Source organism: Cupressus sempervirens, chromosome 11 (assembly GCF_028749045.1).
Source record: "Cupressus sempervirens isolate cs-2001-9-10 chromosome 11, ASM2874904v1, whole genome shotgun sequence".
In the NCBI taxonomy this organism is placed as follows: Eukaryota; Viridiplantae; Streptophyta; class Pinopsida; order Cupressales; family Cupressaceae; genus Cupressus; species Cupressus sempervirens.
Genome location: NC_143128.1, coordinates 478665857 through 478683182, shown reverse-complemented (window position 1 = coordinate 478683182; position 17326 = coordinate 478665857). Strand labels below are relative to the sequence as shown.

At 36.0% G+C, this 17326-nt stretch overlaps 1 protein-coding gene across 3 annotated transcripts in view; it reads left to right on the top strand.

The window, feature by feature from the left end:
• Nucleotides 1-360: 360 nt before the first annotated feature.
• LOC149530457 (phosphotyrosyl phosphatase activator (PTPA) family protein) overlaps nucleotides 361-17326 on the top strand; it is a 52810-nt gene continuing 35844 nt past the window's right edge. The window contains exon 1 of one of the 3 annotated variants that reach the window (XM_089810042.1): nucleotides 361-1705. In XM_089810042.1, coding sequence (XP_089666168.1) covers nucleotides 582-1705 — 1124 coding nt within the window. In that variant the 5' untranslated portion in view covers nucleotides 361-581. The remainder of the gene's footprint in view (nucleotides 1706-17326) is intronic. The other 2 variants (XR_016358756.1, XM_089810041.1) reach the window with 2 other exon arrangements.

Genomic DNA, 17326 nt, shown 5'->3' with positions numbered 1-17326 from the left:
ATCAGATCACAAGTGCATTTCTAGGCAAAAATTAATGCATTCATAATATTAATTTAGATTCTCACTCATCTACACCTCTACAACCATTATGCGTTAGGCAGGAACTATGACACATTGCCTCTCTTGTTTATATTCATAAATTTTAAATCTCTTTAATTTGACATCTACACCTCTACAACCATTATGCGTTAGGCAGGAACTATGACACATTGCCTCTCTTGTTTATATTCATAAATTTTAAATCTCTTTAATTTGATATCTTTCAGATTATTTTGTTTGTTATACAAACAATTAGAGGATCTACAAATTGACTATAAATATTCTTAAAATAAATAAATAAAATCCCTTTTGCATTTCTTCATAAGGAAAACAAAGAAAAGCGCAGGTGAGCATGCCTTTGGATATCTGTCTTTGGTAGTTCTCTACAAAATTCCATATCTATCTGCTTCTCACATGGTCTGTTATCAAATTTCCATTTGAATTTACATACTCTTGGCCTTCCATTACTCCCCTCTTTATATCTACTCAGATCAACTCTGCTGCAAATATTCTTTACCGGCAAAACCCTCCAAAAATCATAGATGGATACATCTTCCAGCACCCCTTCTCAACGATCCGATGAGCCAGCTTCTGAGTCTTCCCCCACAACATCATCATCATCATCATCATTTGAAGGAGGAACAGCAGCACCATGGTACTCACCACCACCTGCAAACCGTTACAGACAATTGAGACCCATTCCCGACATGCAGCACTCATATGCTGCGTTTTCCCCAGTTCCCCAGGCCTGTAAAATCCCCATCTTAACTCAGCCTTATAATTTTCAAGTACCCCAAAAAAGAATAAGAAGTCCCCAAGACATTGAGAAATTCCATTTGTCAGATTCTGGAAGAACCTTCTTAGGTTTCGTTGTAGCACTCAACGATTCAATCAGAGGACACAAAATCTCAGATCCTTGCATTGAATCCCCAATCGTGAAAGCAATCCTTGAGGTTTTAGAAACAATGAGCAATTGGGTAGATGAGATTCCCCCATTGCAGCAGCCCGCGAGATATGGAAATCCAGCTTTTAGGCTCTGGCAGGAGAGGCTACAACAAGAGGGGCAGGAGTTGATGCTTAAACTTTTGCCTGAAGAGATTTCTGGTGCAGCAATTGAAATTTTTCCGTACTTTGCTGATAGTTTTGGGAGTGCCATGAGGATTGATTATGGAACAGGGCACGAGGCCAACTTTACGGCATGGTTGTTGTGCTTGGCCAGATTAGGTTTAATTGTTGAGGAAGATTATCAAGCTGTGGTGTCAAGGATATTTGTTAAGTATTTGGATTTGATGAGGCGGTTGCAGACTACTTATTGGCTTGAGCCAGCAGGGTCTCATGGAGTTTGGGGACTGGATGATTACCATTTTTTGCCTTTCATATTTGGGTCTTCACAGCTTTTGGATCACAAGTATATGAAACCTAAGTCAATACACAACGAGGAGATACTTAGTAGCTTTTCTCACGATTATTTGTATTTATCGTGTGTTGCCTTCGTGAAGAAGGTTAAAAAGGGTGCTTTCGCAGAACACTCGCCCATGATGGACGACATAAGTGGTGTGGCTACTTGGGCTAAGGTCAACAGTGGGATGCTTAAGATGTACAAGGCAGATGTGCTGGAAAAAGTGCCTATCATGCAGCATTTTCTGTTTGGGTCGATTATCAAATGGTAAGCTCTTGACTCTTAATGAATCTCCAAGTTTCTATTTTGTTTGCATTTTTATCAAGACAAGAACAAAACGAAAACAACAGAGACATGTTTAGAGATCGACATTTGCAGCAAATTTTCAGAATTGTGTTAAGCTTACACGCGTTGCTTCAATAAGCATGTTGCTTTAGACATGCAGGACAGTATACGTGCAAATTTTATGCCATAAATAGTCTTTTAGTCGTGTAATTGTTGGTTCTAGTTTGCTTTATTTTGCACGTCAATTGAAGCTCATTTGGTTTAAGGCAATTCGATGTAGGCTAAATACGACGATTTGGACTACCGAAAACTATTCCATTACTTAAAGAAACTTGGAGATTTAGGGGAGTGGGTTGAAATCATTTAGCAAATTTTGATAAACTTTCTAGCCTGCCCACTGGAAATTGCTTTGCAAGAATTTGTTTGCATTTTAATTCACATATTTCAATGTGACACAAAACTTAACATCTTTGGTAAACTTTTCTTTGAATTAGAAGGGGAGTTGGTTCTAAACAAAAAAATATCGTAGTGTGAATAATATGTACATGATATTGACAATTTTATGGTGTTTCTTTAGGGCTGTTCCACAAATAACTGGGAAAATTTAGTGCTTGCATTTTTCGGATTACTCGGGTAAAAAGGTTGATACACTTTACCTCAAAGACCATAAGCTTCCCCAGTCCATGATAGTGCGTTGAAATCTTTTGGATTTTAACTGTGTTTATTTTTTATGCATCATCATTTTGATCAAACTCCATGATCCATTATCAGGATGATAAGTTAGAGAAGAGAAAAAATCATCCTAATGATGGATCATGGAGTTTGATCCTAAACATTGATGCATAAAAAATATACACAGTTATAATCTAGAAGATTGAACACACTTTACCTCAAGACATCATGTTTTTATGTCTTTTGATTGAACGATGTCCCTGCAACAATTAAACTATTACTGCTTTTGTTATTTGGTTACATGTGGAGAGTGAACAAATGCAAGTAGACACAAGGATTGCATATATCTAAACACAAGGATACAGACACTTTGGTGAATTGTATTAAGGAATCAATGCAAAGCCCCAATCTTCAACTCTAAGTGAATCTGCCCTACAAAGTTGACAAACTCACCATAACTCGCTAAAAGTCATATATTCTACCTCGACACACACAAGATGTTACAAACTAAACACCATAGTTGCATTCAAGTCCACAATAACCAATTTAACGTCTACTGCCATAGAAAAGCTTTTTGTGAATATTTAGCAATATTCAACTCATAATAACACAAAATATTTCAAGAACAGTTTAGAAGTAAGATAGGCATTACTAAATTCTATTAAATAAATAGTGAATTCTGGATCTCAAACTAATTGCCAAAAGCACTTAATTATAAGCATGTCCAATATATTGCATGAAAACTTGCAGAACCTAAAATTGTACACTTCCTAACCACACTGGATTATATCCCCTTTTTGCATTAATTTGATGAAACTAATAATTTAATTAATGATGTACGAGTATACAAATGGCAAAAGCCTTCCTTCCAGCTCTCCAATCTCCATCTTCAAACCTGTAAAATTACCAGTGAAAATCAATACATTTTCTTTTTCCTTCACCCAAATTTTTTTTCATTTCCCCCAGTTTAGGGACCCAGAAAAGCATGTCTAAATTGTCTCTGTTCCAATTTGTATTTTAATTTCAGTGTGAAATCTTTGTTAGGAGTTCTCACAACACCTCTTACAACATGCTAAAACTAGCTTACCATTTAAGACCATTTGCACTCTTACTTGACTCCCAAACTTAGTAACTCAGAATTTCTCCTTTGGTATGCCTACTTTTGAAGGAAATGCTTAGTCATACAATTAAATTCTCGGGAATTTGAATTTGAAATAAAACTGGCTCCATTTGAGGTGCATGTGGGATCCACAAGTTCTCAACACCCACTTTGTAAACTTTTGAATTTTGACAATGTCAAATACCACTAAATACACAAAATTACAACCATAGGTCTAATATTTTATAAAAATATTTGGCTTAGTAAGTACCAAAAGCTAACCTAAATCCAAAAATCCAATAAAGCATAAAATGTAAATCTTTTTGGTTGATGCTGATTGCAAATTCACTTAGGATACTCCTACATCATATACCCAAGGTAGAAAGAGATAAGATAAATTTATTAATGTCCAACAAGAGACCACAAAAGGGTTTAAGGGACTGAAAGCATACAACAAAGGCACTGCCAAGAGCAAGATCACCAAACGGTGACCCAAGAAAGAACAGACAAGAAAGAAACAGACCCAACAAAGGAAGATTAGAGGTCCTTCCCAGGCAGGAAAAATCCAGCACTGAAGGATAAGATTTGGGGCGGGGTGAGCTTGGTCCTTTTAGACTACCACTGGAGGTGGGCAGTCACTGCCGAAACTTTTGTAGACCCGATGCTTCTGTTGGATCCATCTCTCTGCTTTCTCCACCAGAATTCTCTTGTTCATTACTTCCTGCAATCTCACAACATTATCTTTTTTAATCCTTTCTCCACTTCTACCCTTGAGAAAATTCAAAGTATCAAATATAATCTTTTGCCAATATAGTCTATCAAGATCAGAACAAACAAACGAGTTCATACCTTCTCCTCAAACAAAACAAATGTCTTCTTAACAACTGAGTTCATACCTTCTCTTTAAACAAAACAAATGTCTTCTTTTACATCTTATGCTATTTTACCTTTCCACTCTCCTTCCGCTGGTCTCCATGGATTTTCACTGTTTTTTTGCCCTCTGAAAGACATGTTACTGCTGCAATCTGATTTTCTTCATTGAAGGCAGCGTCAGTACAATAATTATGATGCTCAATCTCTGCATTCTCTATCAAGTATTCTAGCTCCCTTATTAAGGTATCTTTAGCTTCCCCGTTTTCAATCAAAGAATTGTTAGAAAAAACCTCATTTATTTTCAGATTCTGTCACTCAAATTCAGTTTTTCCAGTATGACATACTGCTGCGATAAGTTTCTCTATTGCTGGGAAAAATCCTATGATTTGATGAGTCAAGATATTGGTGAGTTATGATTAAGTGATTGCTGATTAGATGATAGAACAGTGACGATATAATGAATGCTAGTTTGGTATATTGGTGGATGATGACTGAATTAATGTTTATTCGATAGAGTGATGCTTAATTGCGGTGTTGTATGTTTTCTTGATCCCCAGATGGAGTGATGATTGATGTGGTTTTGATGATGTATTGCTTGTTCTCGCTGATTAATGATTGATTGATTAAGGATTTGTTTGGACAGGTTCATGAGTGATGATTGATATGTCATCCTTCAATACTTGGAATCATATCTCCTTTATATTTTATTTTTTATAGGATCGCCACTTTCAAAATAATTTAATCACCACTTTTCATTGTTGCCTTTGAGAATAATATATTATTTGTCAAATTGATCTCCCTTGGTCTTCCCTTTGTATCTTTTAATGTTATGGAGAGATTCACCTCTCCATCATGGCTGCCCTTTGTAATGATCACAACCTATCACAAATACCACCCTTTGGAAGAGTCACAACCCTTAATTATTTCTATCTTCTGAAAAAGTCACAATCCTTCATAATTGTCACTCTTTGAAAGAGTCACAACCTTTCATAACTTTTGCCCTTTGAAGGTCGCTTCTTTATTTTCTTCTCATTTATTTTTTCTTTTCCATTAATTCTTACTTGATTTACAACTTCCCTTTTTTCTTCCTTTATCCCTTCCCCTCTTCAAATGAAGTTCTCTTCTCCCTTTTATATCCCATGTTTTAGGGACTCAACTTTTCATTTCATGCCTTTTGACCATTTATCAAACTTAACAAAATTTAATAATGTATATTTTTAGTTTTTAAATTTTTTTTTTTTTTAAAATTGTTATTTATTATTAAATCCTATTTGAAAAAGGGGTTATTTCAAGTGACCAGTACTCCATTTTTTGTGTCCTTGGATTGTGAAGATTCAACTTCAACATTAACATTTGTAACTTTAAGATTATTTTCAGGCCTATTTGTTTTTGCTTGTTCAGCTTTGTGACCCTCTCCTCCACAATGAAAACAAGCTCCTTGAAAGCCTTCTCTATTAAAACCTCGACCCAATTTTCCTCTATCTCTTGAATTTTTAATCTCTAGGACCATATGAATCATCATGTCTCTGATTTTTTGCTGCTGCCTTGTCCTTTATTTTTCTGATATGGACCTGCATTCTAATCTCCATGCCATCTTTCATCTTTGCATCACAGCCTCATCCTCTTTGCTTACTTTCATACCTTTGGTTCATCCTCTCCTCAATTTTTAAGTCAAATTGATATGCATCTTCCATTGTGTGAACTCTCTCCACATTTCTTCTTGTGTGCTTGATCTCAACATAATGTCCTATTTCCATTTTGCCCTAGAAGTTTTCCCTAAAATCACAATTGCATAAGATTAGGGTTGGGGTTTACCATGTATAAGGTTTTGTTCGGTTGTGTAATCTTTAATTTGAAATCCAGCAATATTGTTATTATTCATTTATAATCAAAATGCCACAGTTAGATCTCCATTAATTATAAATAAACACGTATAAAAGATTGCTAGAATTGATTTTGATGTGGTTCAACCATGGAGATGATAAGGTGAAGGGGTTCAGCGTGGTGTCCCAGGAACCTCCTACGCCAGGCCCAAGAGTGAGTACATTATTTCCCCCTTGGCCTCATGTGACCCTTGCCATGGTTATGTGGTGGGTTAGTTTGAGGTCCTATTGTCATTTCCCTCCATCTAGCCATCCTCAACTTGTCTTCCTTGATTGAAAAACCTATTTCCCATGATGGAGATTCTAAGGGTTGTCCACAACAGGGTGTCCTGAAAGTCTACCCCTTTCTAAGCCCAAAGACAGTCCACCTCATAGTTGCTGCATGGAGTGATGTACTTAGAAAGTGACCTCATTGCCATTTCCCCTGATTGGGAATCCTCACTTCACCATCATGACAAAGTATGATAGTCAGAAGTGAAAACACATATATCAACTTATCAATTCAATGTGCTTATGTACTGAATATATCATGCATAAAGAATCAATCATGTATCCATTGTACTATATTTATAAACAATGGCATATTCAGCCTTGGGACATATCGCTGTATGTAATATAAGCAGCTATTGCAGATCAAACTGTACATCTAAATTTCAGTAACATTCAGACATGGATAACTCATAGGGTTGTATATACATAGGGAGTTGCTCATACCAGAGAATGCTGTGTGTGTGTGTGTACACACTAACAGATTGCTGAAAATATGAATATGTTGAGATAGATCTTCCTTTCTACTACTATGTCTTTTTCCTTCCTCTCCGATGACAGTATGAATGACTGAATTGAGTCTCTATATATACAACCTCTATAGGTGGAGGGGATGGGTTGTATCTCAAAAGACATGACTCATGTCTTTTCCATAACTGCATCTCTACATTATAACGGGTTTTGAAGTAAATCATAATCTTAAGACTTATGCTAATTGATTTGACATACTAATTGTCTCCACTTAAATTGGTCACATCCTTCAGTGAATTCTATTATTTCTGTTAATGTTTTCACTGATATTAATTTGGCTGCTTGCTATTAAAAGTTGATATTCCTTTGTAGTATTGCGCCTCTCTTCTCTCGAACATTAATTTGTCGTTTTGTCTTAAGAGATGATATCTCTTATTCTTGCTACTCATAAAGCAACGATATTATTGATATTCACTGCTGTCAATATTAATATCATGTTCGTTATTATTATTGTCGTACACCAATTTTGACTATCTTTGAACACCAGACGTTTGCGAAATGTTTCATAATTATGGCTTATTTGATGGGGATTTGCAGTCCTACCCTCCAATATTTGCTTGCCCTCAAGCAACCTTAGGTTTGAGTGGTTAAATATGTCAGCTTCTTCCCAAGTTGCATCTTCTATTGGCAGACCTTTTCACTACTCCTCAATGGGCTTGTTCCTTTGTCTTTTCTCTCAGACATTAAGTATAAGTCTCTGGGATCAATTTCCCTTCATCATCAAGTGGTGGCAAGTCTGGGCATGGAGTAATATGTTACTCCAATACCTTCGTAAGGTGATAGTGTGAAATATGTTGTGTATTCTACTGCTAGGCAATAGTTCCAATTCATAAGCTACTTCTCCAACCTTTCTTAGTATTTTATATGGCTTGTAGGACCCTGGCTTAAACTTTCCCACTCCACTTGTTTGGAATGATTTTTTCTTGTATGGTTGTATCCTCAAGAAGACCAAATCTCCAATATGTTTGGTTGGTTTTGTGTTTGGTAGGGTTTATCCTTAGGTGTGTTCATGATGTCAACACTTTGTGGTATGAAATCTTTATCCCTTGGGACACGATTTCTGAGCAGATCAAGTCTCCAAATGACATTGCTGTATAGCCATACAATGTCTGAGAATGACTCATCCAAATGGACACATGAGGTATTATCACAGCACTCTCCCAGATGAAGCCACTTAATCCATGCATTTTGCTGTTCTTTAACACGGTTCCTTAGATATCCTTCTATCCACTCGTGACAATTTCTATTTATCCATCAGTCTGTGGATGATAAGTTAACATTGTTCTGTCTACTGTGAATAACTCTTGCCAGAATAGGCTAAGGAAGTGACTATCCCAATCGCTTACAATGTTTCACAGTATCCCGTGTAATTTGAAAATTTCTCTTAAGAATGCTCTGGCTACTTGGGGAGCTCTAAGTTCAAATGGGATAGCCATAAAGTGTGCATATTTATTTAGGGGATCAATTACAACATAGACACAATCTTTTCCTAGGACCTTGGGCAGCCTTGCTTTAAATCCATAGATATGCTCTCCCATTTTTGATCGGGTATAGCAATGGGTCGAGTAATCCTGCTGGATATATGTGTTTCTCTTTGTTCTTTTGGCTTACTAAACATGTTTTAATACATCTCTTTTAAGGGCCTTCGAAGACAACTTTTTTCTAATTAGTTTGTATGTTTTGTAATATCCTTGGTGTCCGACTGATGGATTATCTTGTTAGTTGTTTAAGATCTCTTCCTTCGCCTTTGATTTGGGTGTGATGTAAATTCTGTCCTTAAGGATTAGGTCATCCATAATTTTATTTCTCTTGTGTTGTACCTTCTCTTCTTTCATATTTTTTTAGAGAACGAGTCTTTGGCATATTGATTGAGTATATATGTCTTCTAGTGTGTGGATATTGTTGTCATAGAGCAAAGATGGGATCACTCTGATAAAGCATCAATTACCATGTTGTTCTTTCCCTTAATGTACTCGATATTAAAGTCATATGTTTGTATTTTACTCACTCATTTTTGCTGCCCATTATTGAGGCCTTTCTGGCTTAGGAAGAATCTCAAACTAGTGTGGTCAATTCTCTCTATGAATTTCCACAAATTAATTATTGTTTGAATTTTGCAATTGGGGGCATAATTGCTAGCATATCTCTGATATAAATCAAGTATGTTCTTTCTATATCCTTGAGCTTCCTATTTTCGAAAGCTATGGGGTGCTTGTTATGGATTAGTACAACTGCAGTGTCCCTCCTAAGGTATCACAATATAGCTCAAAGGGTGAGGATAAATCTGGAGTTGTTAAAATGGGCAAGAGCTCATCACCACTTTAAGCCTTTCAAAAGCTGTCCGCGTATCTTCATTCCAAGTAAATGCTCCCTTCTTGGTTAAATTTGTGAGTGGGGCAATTAGTTCTTAAAAACCCTTTAGATACCTTTAGTAATAATTGCAGAGTCCCAAAAATCCTCTCAGGTGAGCTAGAGTCTTAGGCTTTGGCCAACTTTTAATAGCCTCAATCTTCTCTTCATCTACCTTTACTCCTTGCGCACTAATTTTGTGCCCCAAGCACAAAATTTCTTTTATACCAAACTTGCCTTTGGATAATTTTAGCTTACAAGGAATTGTTCTCAAGCAATTCATCTACATGCCTTAGATGCTCTTCCTAGGTTTTGCCGTAAATGAGGATGTCATCAAAGAAAACCAATAAAATCCTTGTTAGCCAGTCTAAAAATATGGTACATACAAGTTTGAAAGGTGGTTGACGCATTGGTTGGCCCAAACAGCAAGACTATAAATTCAAAATGGTTGTAGTGGCACCTGAAAGTTGTCTTAGGTATATCAGTTTCTCTCAAACTGATTTGGTGGTATCATGATCTTAAGTCAGTCTTTGAAAAATTAAATTGCTCCATGGAGGTTCATTAATTAATTTGGGGGATATAATATTGTTTTTTAATTTAATGCTCTATAGTCGATAGACACCCTCATTGTGTCGTCCTTTGAGAGTACTATTGATGTCCTTTGAGAGTACTATTGATGAGGCAAAGGGATTGGAACTTGACTGGACATGTCCTTCTCTAATAGCTCTTTAATAGCCTTTTCAACTTCCTTGTGTTTGCAAGGATAACAATATGGAGTGGAGACTACTGGCTTTGCACCTTCTAACCATCTTTTATGGAAATTCTGGGTGAATGTCACCAAACAACTTCTTATGCTTCCTCAGTAGAGTTTGTATGTCTATGTGGATGGATTTTTTGGTAGAGGACTTGACCAAGCATTGGGAAACCTATTCCACTTGTCCTTTGTTAACGGTTCTTTCCAATATTTTAGAAGATATTACCCTCGGAGATCCATCAAATAGACCATGTAAGGTTACCTTATTCCCTTTGTGCATAAAGCATATCTCCTAGTTATGGAGTTTAAGTATGCAACAACCTAGGGAGTATATCCATAGAGTCCCCAAAATCACATCAGTGTCTCCCATTTTTGCGATGTAAAATTTTCCAGTTGGCTGGATGCTTTCCAAAGGCGATGTTTAATTGAGTGATCTGCCTCTTACATGGGGTGGTAGCCCCCTCAACTGAGGTTACTTGAAAACCTTTGAAGTCTTTTTGCTTCCAATCCTAATCTTGTGATCAATCCTTCATCAATAGAGTTATGGGTTACCCAACTATCCACAAGGGTCGTTACATTTTTCTCTTTTACGACACCTCAGATTCTAAAGGGATTGTGTTTGGATTGCTTTGGAGATGTTTGCCAAGGTTTCATTGTCTTCATCATCATCTTCATGTTTTGTCCTTTTGCTTGGATTCTATTCCTCACTTTTGGGTAATGTTGATATGAGTTTTATTCCATTACAACATGTAGAAACAAACACTCAGTGTTTCAGAATGAAACACTACCACTTAATCCTCTCTTGAATAAGGTCACTTCTTATGCTAAGCTTCGAAAGTAAGATCATGAAATGAATTCAGGGTTCCTTCAATTGTGGATTCTTGCTTAGTGAAATAATGTGATTTGCTGGTATCACTATGGAGACTTACACTATTCGTTCCATGGATATCAACTTACTTCTATAGAGTTGGCTTCACTATGTGCAATAAAAACATAGTTTTGATTTTCCAACTTTGTACTGTCAACTTGAACTTGAACTTAACTTCTTCTACTTCTACTTCTACTTCTAACCATGAACACAAGGAAGCCTTGATGAACTTGGATGCAATCTTGTCACTTACTCCACTCATCTAGTGCAAGCTTCTAAGGTTATACTCAAATGGTTTTCAAATCAATATCTCCTCTTCAATCCCATCAATGGATGCAAACTGAAGATTGAATATCCATTGAAGTAAAGTACTTTCAACCACTAACTCACCACACAAGGCAGGCTTACAATCAACAAGAGGCTAGTGACCTAGTTTATGTGAGACAACCAAGTAAACATCCACAATTTCTTTCATTTAACTAAATTACTTCTAAAAACATGAAATGAAATCTACTCCAAGTGAGGGAACACGTCAAAGCAACATTAAGTAATCCACCACAAAGACCAATAATGAATCATCAATCACTTTGATGGTATAATGGAAACAATTTCAACAAGTCTTTCCCTTAGCTAGCCTGGTCTAGTCTAATCATTTTTTTCTAATTTAATAAGTTACAAATGAGAAGGCCTTTGCCTTTTATAGCTGTTCAATTACAATAAGGGTCAAGATCGATTCAAGATCAAGGGTGAAGATTAATCCCTATAAATCCTAACTAAGGGTCAACCAATTACATGAAGGCACCACTCTATGGACCAATAAGAAAATTACAAACCTTTTGAGAACCAATGATAAAATCGTACACTTGGCATAATATGATTCAAACACATGGAAGTGGAATTTTTGATTGGTAGAAGACAACTAGGTGCTGCTTCAACGTCTTTATCCTATAGAATTGACCAATCTCTTTGTGTTGAGGAAATATCTCTTAATACTCAACATTGCCAAGCCCTCAATAGTGATGGCATATGCACTCCCAATTGCTTCACCTTCCCAGAATATCTCTTCTTCAATCCCATCAATGGATGCAAACTGAAGATTTAATATCCATTGAAGTAAAGTACTTTCAATTACTAGCTCACCATACAAGGCAGACTTACAATCAACAAGAGGCTAGTGACCTAGTTTATGTGAGACAACCAAGTAAACATCCACAATTTCTTTCATTTAACTAAATTACTTCTAAAAATATGAAATGAAATCTACTCCAAGTGAGGGAAAACTTCAAAGCAACATTAAGTAGTCCACCAAAAAGACCAATAATGAATCATCAATCACTTTGATAGTATAATGGAAGTGGAATTTTTGTTGGATTCTGTAAAAAGAACTTGGATTAATGGAGGAAATTCAAGTTGGTGATAAATTTTCTCTGACTTTCTCTCTTCTTCTTGTTCTTTGTTTTCTTGAACTCCAGCTTAATCTTGACTTGAATTTGTGCTTTGATAATTTGGCTTTGAACTTTCATCTCATTCGAAGCCCTTGAGCTTGAGCTATCTTCTTGCAGCATCCACTTTGTTGGTGTGATGATGGATGATTTTGCATACCATCATATTTTGATCTCCCAAGTTGCTCCAAGAGTGAACCCGTTTCAACCTTCCCTCCTGCATTCTCCAATTTATTTTGCAAAATCAAGAGAGAGAAAGCATTAACCTCATGGAATGATAAGTAATATGTAAAAAATCGTTAAATCTTCACAAAATAAAGTCGTATCATTGACACAAGGACAGATTTTCTCAAGCTCAAGACCAGATGTCTTTCTTCCTGCATTTCCCTAGTTCTGATTCTATTGGTAAGGAGGTCTTAGTCTCGCAGATTGAGGTGAATTCTTCTTAACATCTGGGAAATAAACAAGTTTTTTTTTTTTTTTTTCCATATATTGCATGCCCAGATTTCATTTTTTTCTTGCTGTCTTTATCTCTGATTTTGTGAGAAATCTACCACGGATATCCAATATTGATGCCCGCAAAACAATCAGCTACCTTCTCAAAGTGTTTTATTCCTTTTTCAAATTGATTCAGTGTCTTAGGAAGATATTTCATTGCCTCAAGAAGGAAGGAAATCACTGCTATAGCAGAGGTAAATCGGCCTTTGCTTTATGTTGAAAATGAACTCTGATCTCTTCCTTATATAGGCGATTGAAGTTGGAAAAGATGTCATTCTTTATGCAGGCCGATATGCCTATTATGAGCCAAGGAAATTATTTTGTTTAATTTTTTTATCATCCACCAAGGTCAACCTTGCTATTAAAAAATATTTAATCTCATCCTTTTATTGCTGTTTGATGAAGTCTCACTCTTGGGGCGGACATCTCACATGCCCAAGGATTTTACGCTCGGAGAATTGATGTTCATTTCTAATAAAAAGGGATCTAACTATGGCATTACAATTATAAATGAATACTAAAAATATTGCAGGATTTCAAATTATGGAGTACACAATTGAAGGAAACCTTATACATGGTAAACTGTAGTTCTAATATATGCAATTGTGATTTTAGGGCTAAGTTCTAGGGAAAATTGGAATGGGACATTACAATTGATTTCAAAGCATTTTTCCTACCATCTTGTGAGAGGCAGTTGATGTGAACTAGCCAAAGGGCTCAAAGAGCATTAGAAAGAGAGAGAAACTCACCGCCACTACGAGTGATCAAATGAGCAATGAATTAAGGGTTTTCATGGAACAAACAACCCAAACCACCCAAGCCCTGATGGAGCAAAATGAGAGGAACAAAATAACAAATCAACTCCTCCCTAGAGCCATGTAGAATACAAGTATAACAGGAGGGATACTAACTCCAATCATTCGACAAATCATAATGGTTCTCCTAGAATACCAAATCCTAGACAAACAAGAACCCCCTTCCTACCTAGGGAGGAACTTGAAGAAGAAGAAGAAAGGAACATCCTTCTAATGAATAATATTGATGAAATTGTAGAGGCATACTCTAGAATTGACCTCGAACTTTGATAGGATATCTCTTTTAAGGATTATTGTGATGTTAAGATGAAAGCCTCCCCTAATAAAAAATGAACGGCAACATAAGATAAAGATCTGAAAGAAAGAGTGAATAAAATAGCCCTTCCTAACTATTAATAGAAGACCATTGACATAGGTGCAACATGCAATTGTTTGTTTAACAATGTATCTCTTGCATCCATATTAAATGCCTTGTCCAATGGACTTCTTTTGAGGATGGGAGTTTGTACTTCATCATTCGTAGAAGCCTGGAAGGTATAAGCAAGAAGAGACGTTTGGAGGCTGCAACTGTATGAGTGGGTAAATTCATGGTTTTTTCCCCTTTCTGATAGGATAAACACTTTGATTTGCTTTTAGAACCATTTTATCAGCTTTTTGTTCTTTTATGAATGCTGCTTTTTGTGCAGGAGACAACCTCTTCTCATCTAGGTGTATACACATTCCCATTCCTTTACCAGCATGGCTCATAGTGAAGTTTCACTTAAGAATATCAGCTATTCTTTTGTAAATTACAGAAATTACACTTCCAAATATATCCCCCCACCTCCTACAATTTGTGAATCCTTGTGGTATGCCTCCATAAAGGAGTATCAATTTTGAAGTTTTGGTTTCCTTTTGCACGCACTAAACTCTTGACTACTGGCCATTTTTGCAATCTGATTTGCTTGCTATTATAAGAAATTGCATAAATTTAAATCTGAAAAAAACTAAGAAATGCAAGCATACAAGTGCAAAATAAAGATACAAAGGCATTATTAGAAAGAGCTAAACTTGTTTCGTTTTTTCTTAAGACTTGAAAAAATTCATCAAATTCTAAACGTTCTTAAATAAAAGACTCAAGAAGAGGGTCAAATGCTCACCTTAGATGCTTAGATCTTTGTTGAAGCTATATGGCACCCCACAAATGATCCCCTTCGAAAATAATCACCTGCCCTCTGAAATGCCAAAATGGAGACTAAATGAGATGAGAGCAAAAAAGAAAACAAAATGATATGTTTTTACTGTGAATGGCCTCATAAATGACTTTTTTAGAGTTTTAGGGAGAATATAATATTAAAAAACACTTCATTATTATATTTTAAGTGAAAACAAGTTGACTGGACCCTGATGCACATCCATGCCTGTAGATGCTCTCTGGATGTGCTTGGTGTGCATCTGGGTGCATCTACATCTCAAGATTAACATCAGTTTTCTTCAACTTCCTGGGACTGGTTTTATTGAATAACATCTGAGGATTTGAGTCTCAAGGTTACTACCCCTAGAAGAAAAAAATGATTTAAAAAAGGACGAATTTTTTTTTTAATTTCTCCAAGATCATTTGACAAGGGTCCACCAATGCCAACTGGTTTAATCCTATCTCTGGGGAATTTGGTTATGAGAAAATTAAATAAACACTTAGAACCTTAATATTATATTAGATTCAGTTCATTTTGGATTTAATTTCAAACACCCAAGGCTCCATAAATTTGACGACATCTCCCTTTATGGTTAGCAGAGATTAGCATATCCTGCAGCTCAATGTTACACGGGTTCATTTGTATTTTTTCCTCAAATTTAGTCAAGTTCTCTTCAAATTTCCTAGCACATTCTACTTAAAGCTTTAATATAATTGCCTAGACTATCTTTGCAAAGTAATTGACTGGCATTCAACTTAAGCATCCCAATTTCTTTATCAGATTTAGTTTGCTTTCCTTAATTGAAACAGTCAGTTGAATGGGAGGATGGTCATATAGGGAATAGGGGCAGATCTTAACATCATTGTTATCAAGAGAGGAACATGAGTGAAAACCATTCCTGCCATAGCAGAATCTGTCAAGCCTTGAGTACATCTGTTTATCACCATACTAGTTATTGCTCCATGAAACTGAAATATGATTACTATAATTTTTATTATGTTCCTTGTGGGGTCAGTCAGATTCAAATCTCTCTTCATTTTGGACCAAATGAAGAGATCATTACCTTTAAAGTCAAACCTGATTTGCTCCACACTTATTTTCTTTATATTCAATTGTTTTAAGATCACTTCATGAAATCCATGGGAACCTTGACCAACTTATTTGCTAATTGATTTGATGAATTGGCTCTTTCCTTATATTCCTTGATTCAATAGAGGCATACAATGAGCATGAACCCAACCTATTTCCCTGGTTATCAGCAGTGACCCACACATCTCATTTGTGGGGAGCATCTTGACTCAACCACACAAGATGACTGCTTGGCCAATTAATCGGTTTGGAAACTAGAGCTTTACACCCATTACTTATGGATTGGACATCCTTAAGCAGTGACCAAATGACCTGTTGAACTCATTTAGTTTATCAACCAGGGACGTATACTTGAAATGGTATCTGCAAAGTATTTGCTCTAAACCAGCCCAATTGCCATTAGTAAACTATGAAATTGAAATGCTAAGTACAAAATAGAACAGTTAACGTATTTCAAAGGAATTGAAATTCAAACATGAGACTACTCCGTTTGCCCATGCTGCAGAAACAACCAACAGTTATGTTACTGTGTGGCTGCAGGAGCAATAGAGTACTAACTATTCTAAGAGAAATAGGAAACTAATTCTACCAACTGAATTCACTCACCAAGTGGCCCCCCTTGGATTAGTAAAGGAACAAATGAACAAGATAAAGTGCTGAAAGTCGACAATGTCATTTTATTGATATTGGAACCATAAAAAGTACAAATTGAAATAACAACAACAAAACTATATATTGACTACTGCCATGAATTACAATCGACTTCTTGACTAACTAGAGAAGTCTGAACAAGAACTTATATATAACATCTATGGAAAAACAAACTTCCTACTCCTAACATCCTTCAACAACAAGGATTAGTAGAACTTAAATGAAGTACACCAATATAGGACACATTCATCTTACTGAACAAGTCTTCCACAAATCTAGCACACCATGACTCTGGATTTGTGCATGAGCAGTTTATAGTTGCCTTGACCTGATCTTCTGCTTAACCGCTTGGATGTGGTTATTGCATGAATTTTCCATTACACACTTGGTAGTGTCCCTTTACTTCCATTGACTTGTTCTTTCAAAAGGTTAGTACACATGCCTAATTTCGAAACATAAATCCATTTCAATAATCCATAGAAAGCATTAAATGTACAAACAAACAAACTCTAGCTCATGACACATAGCTGCAGGAACCTATCCCATAAAGCTTTAAGGACGAAAGCAACATATTTATCAATATACACACACATGATTTCATTTATCAACCATAAGTTCTAACTAGATGTTATAATTT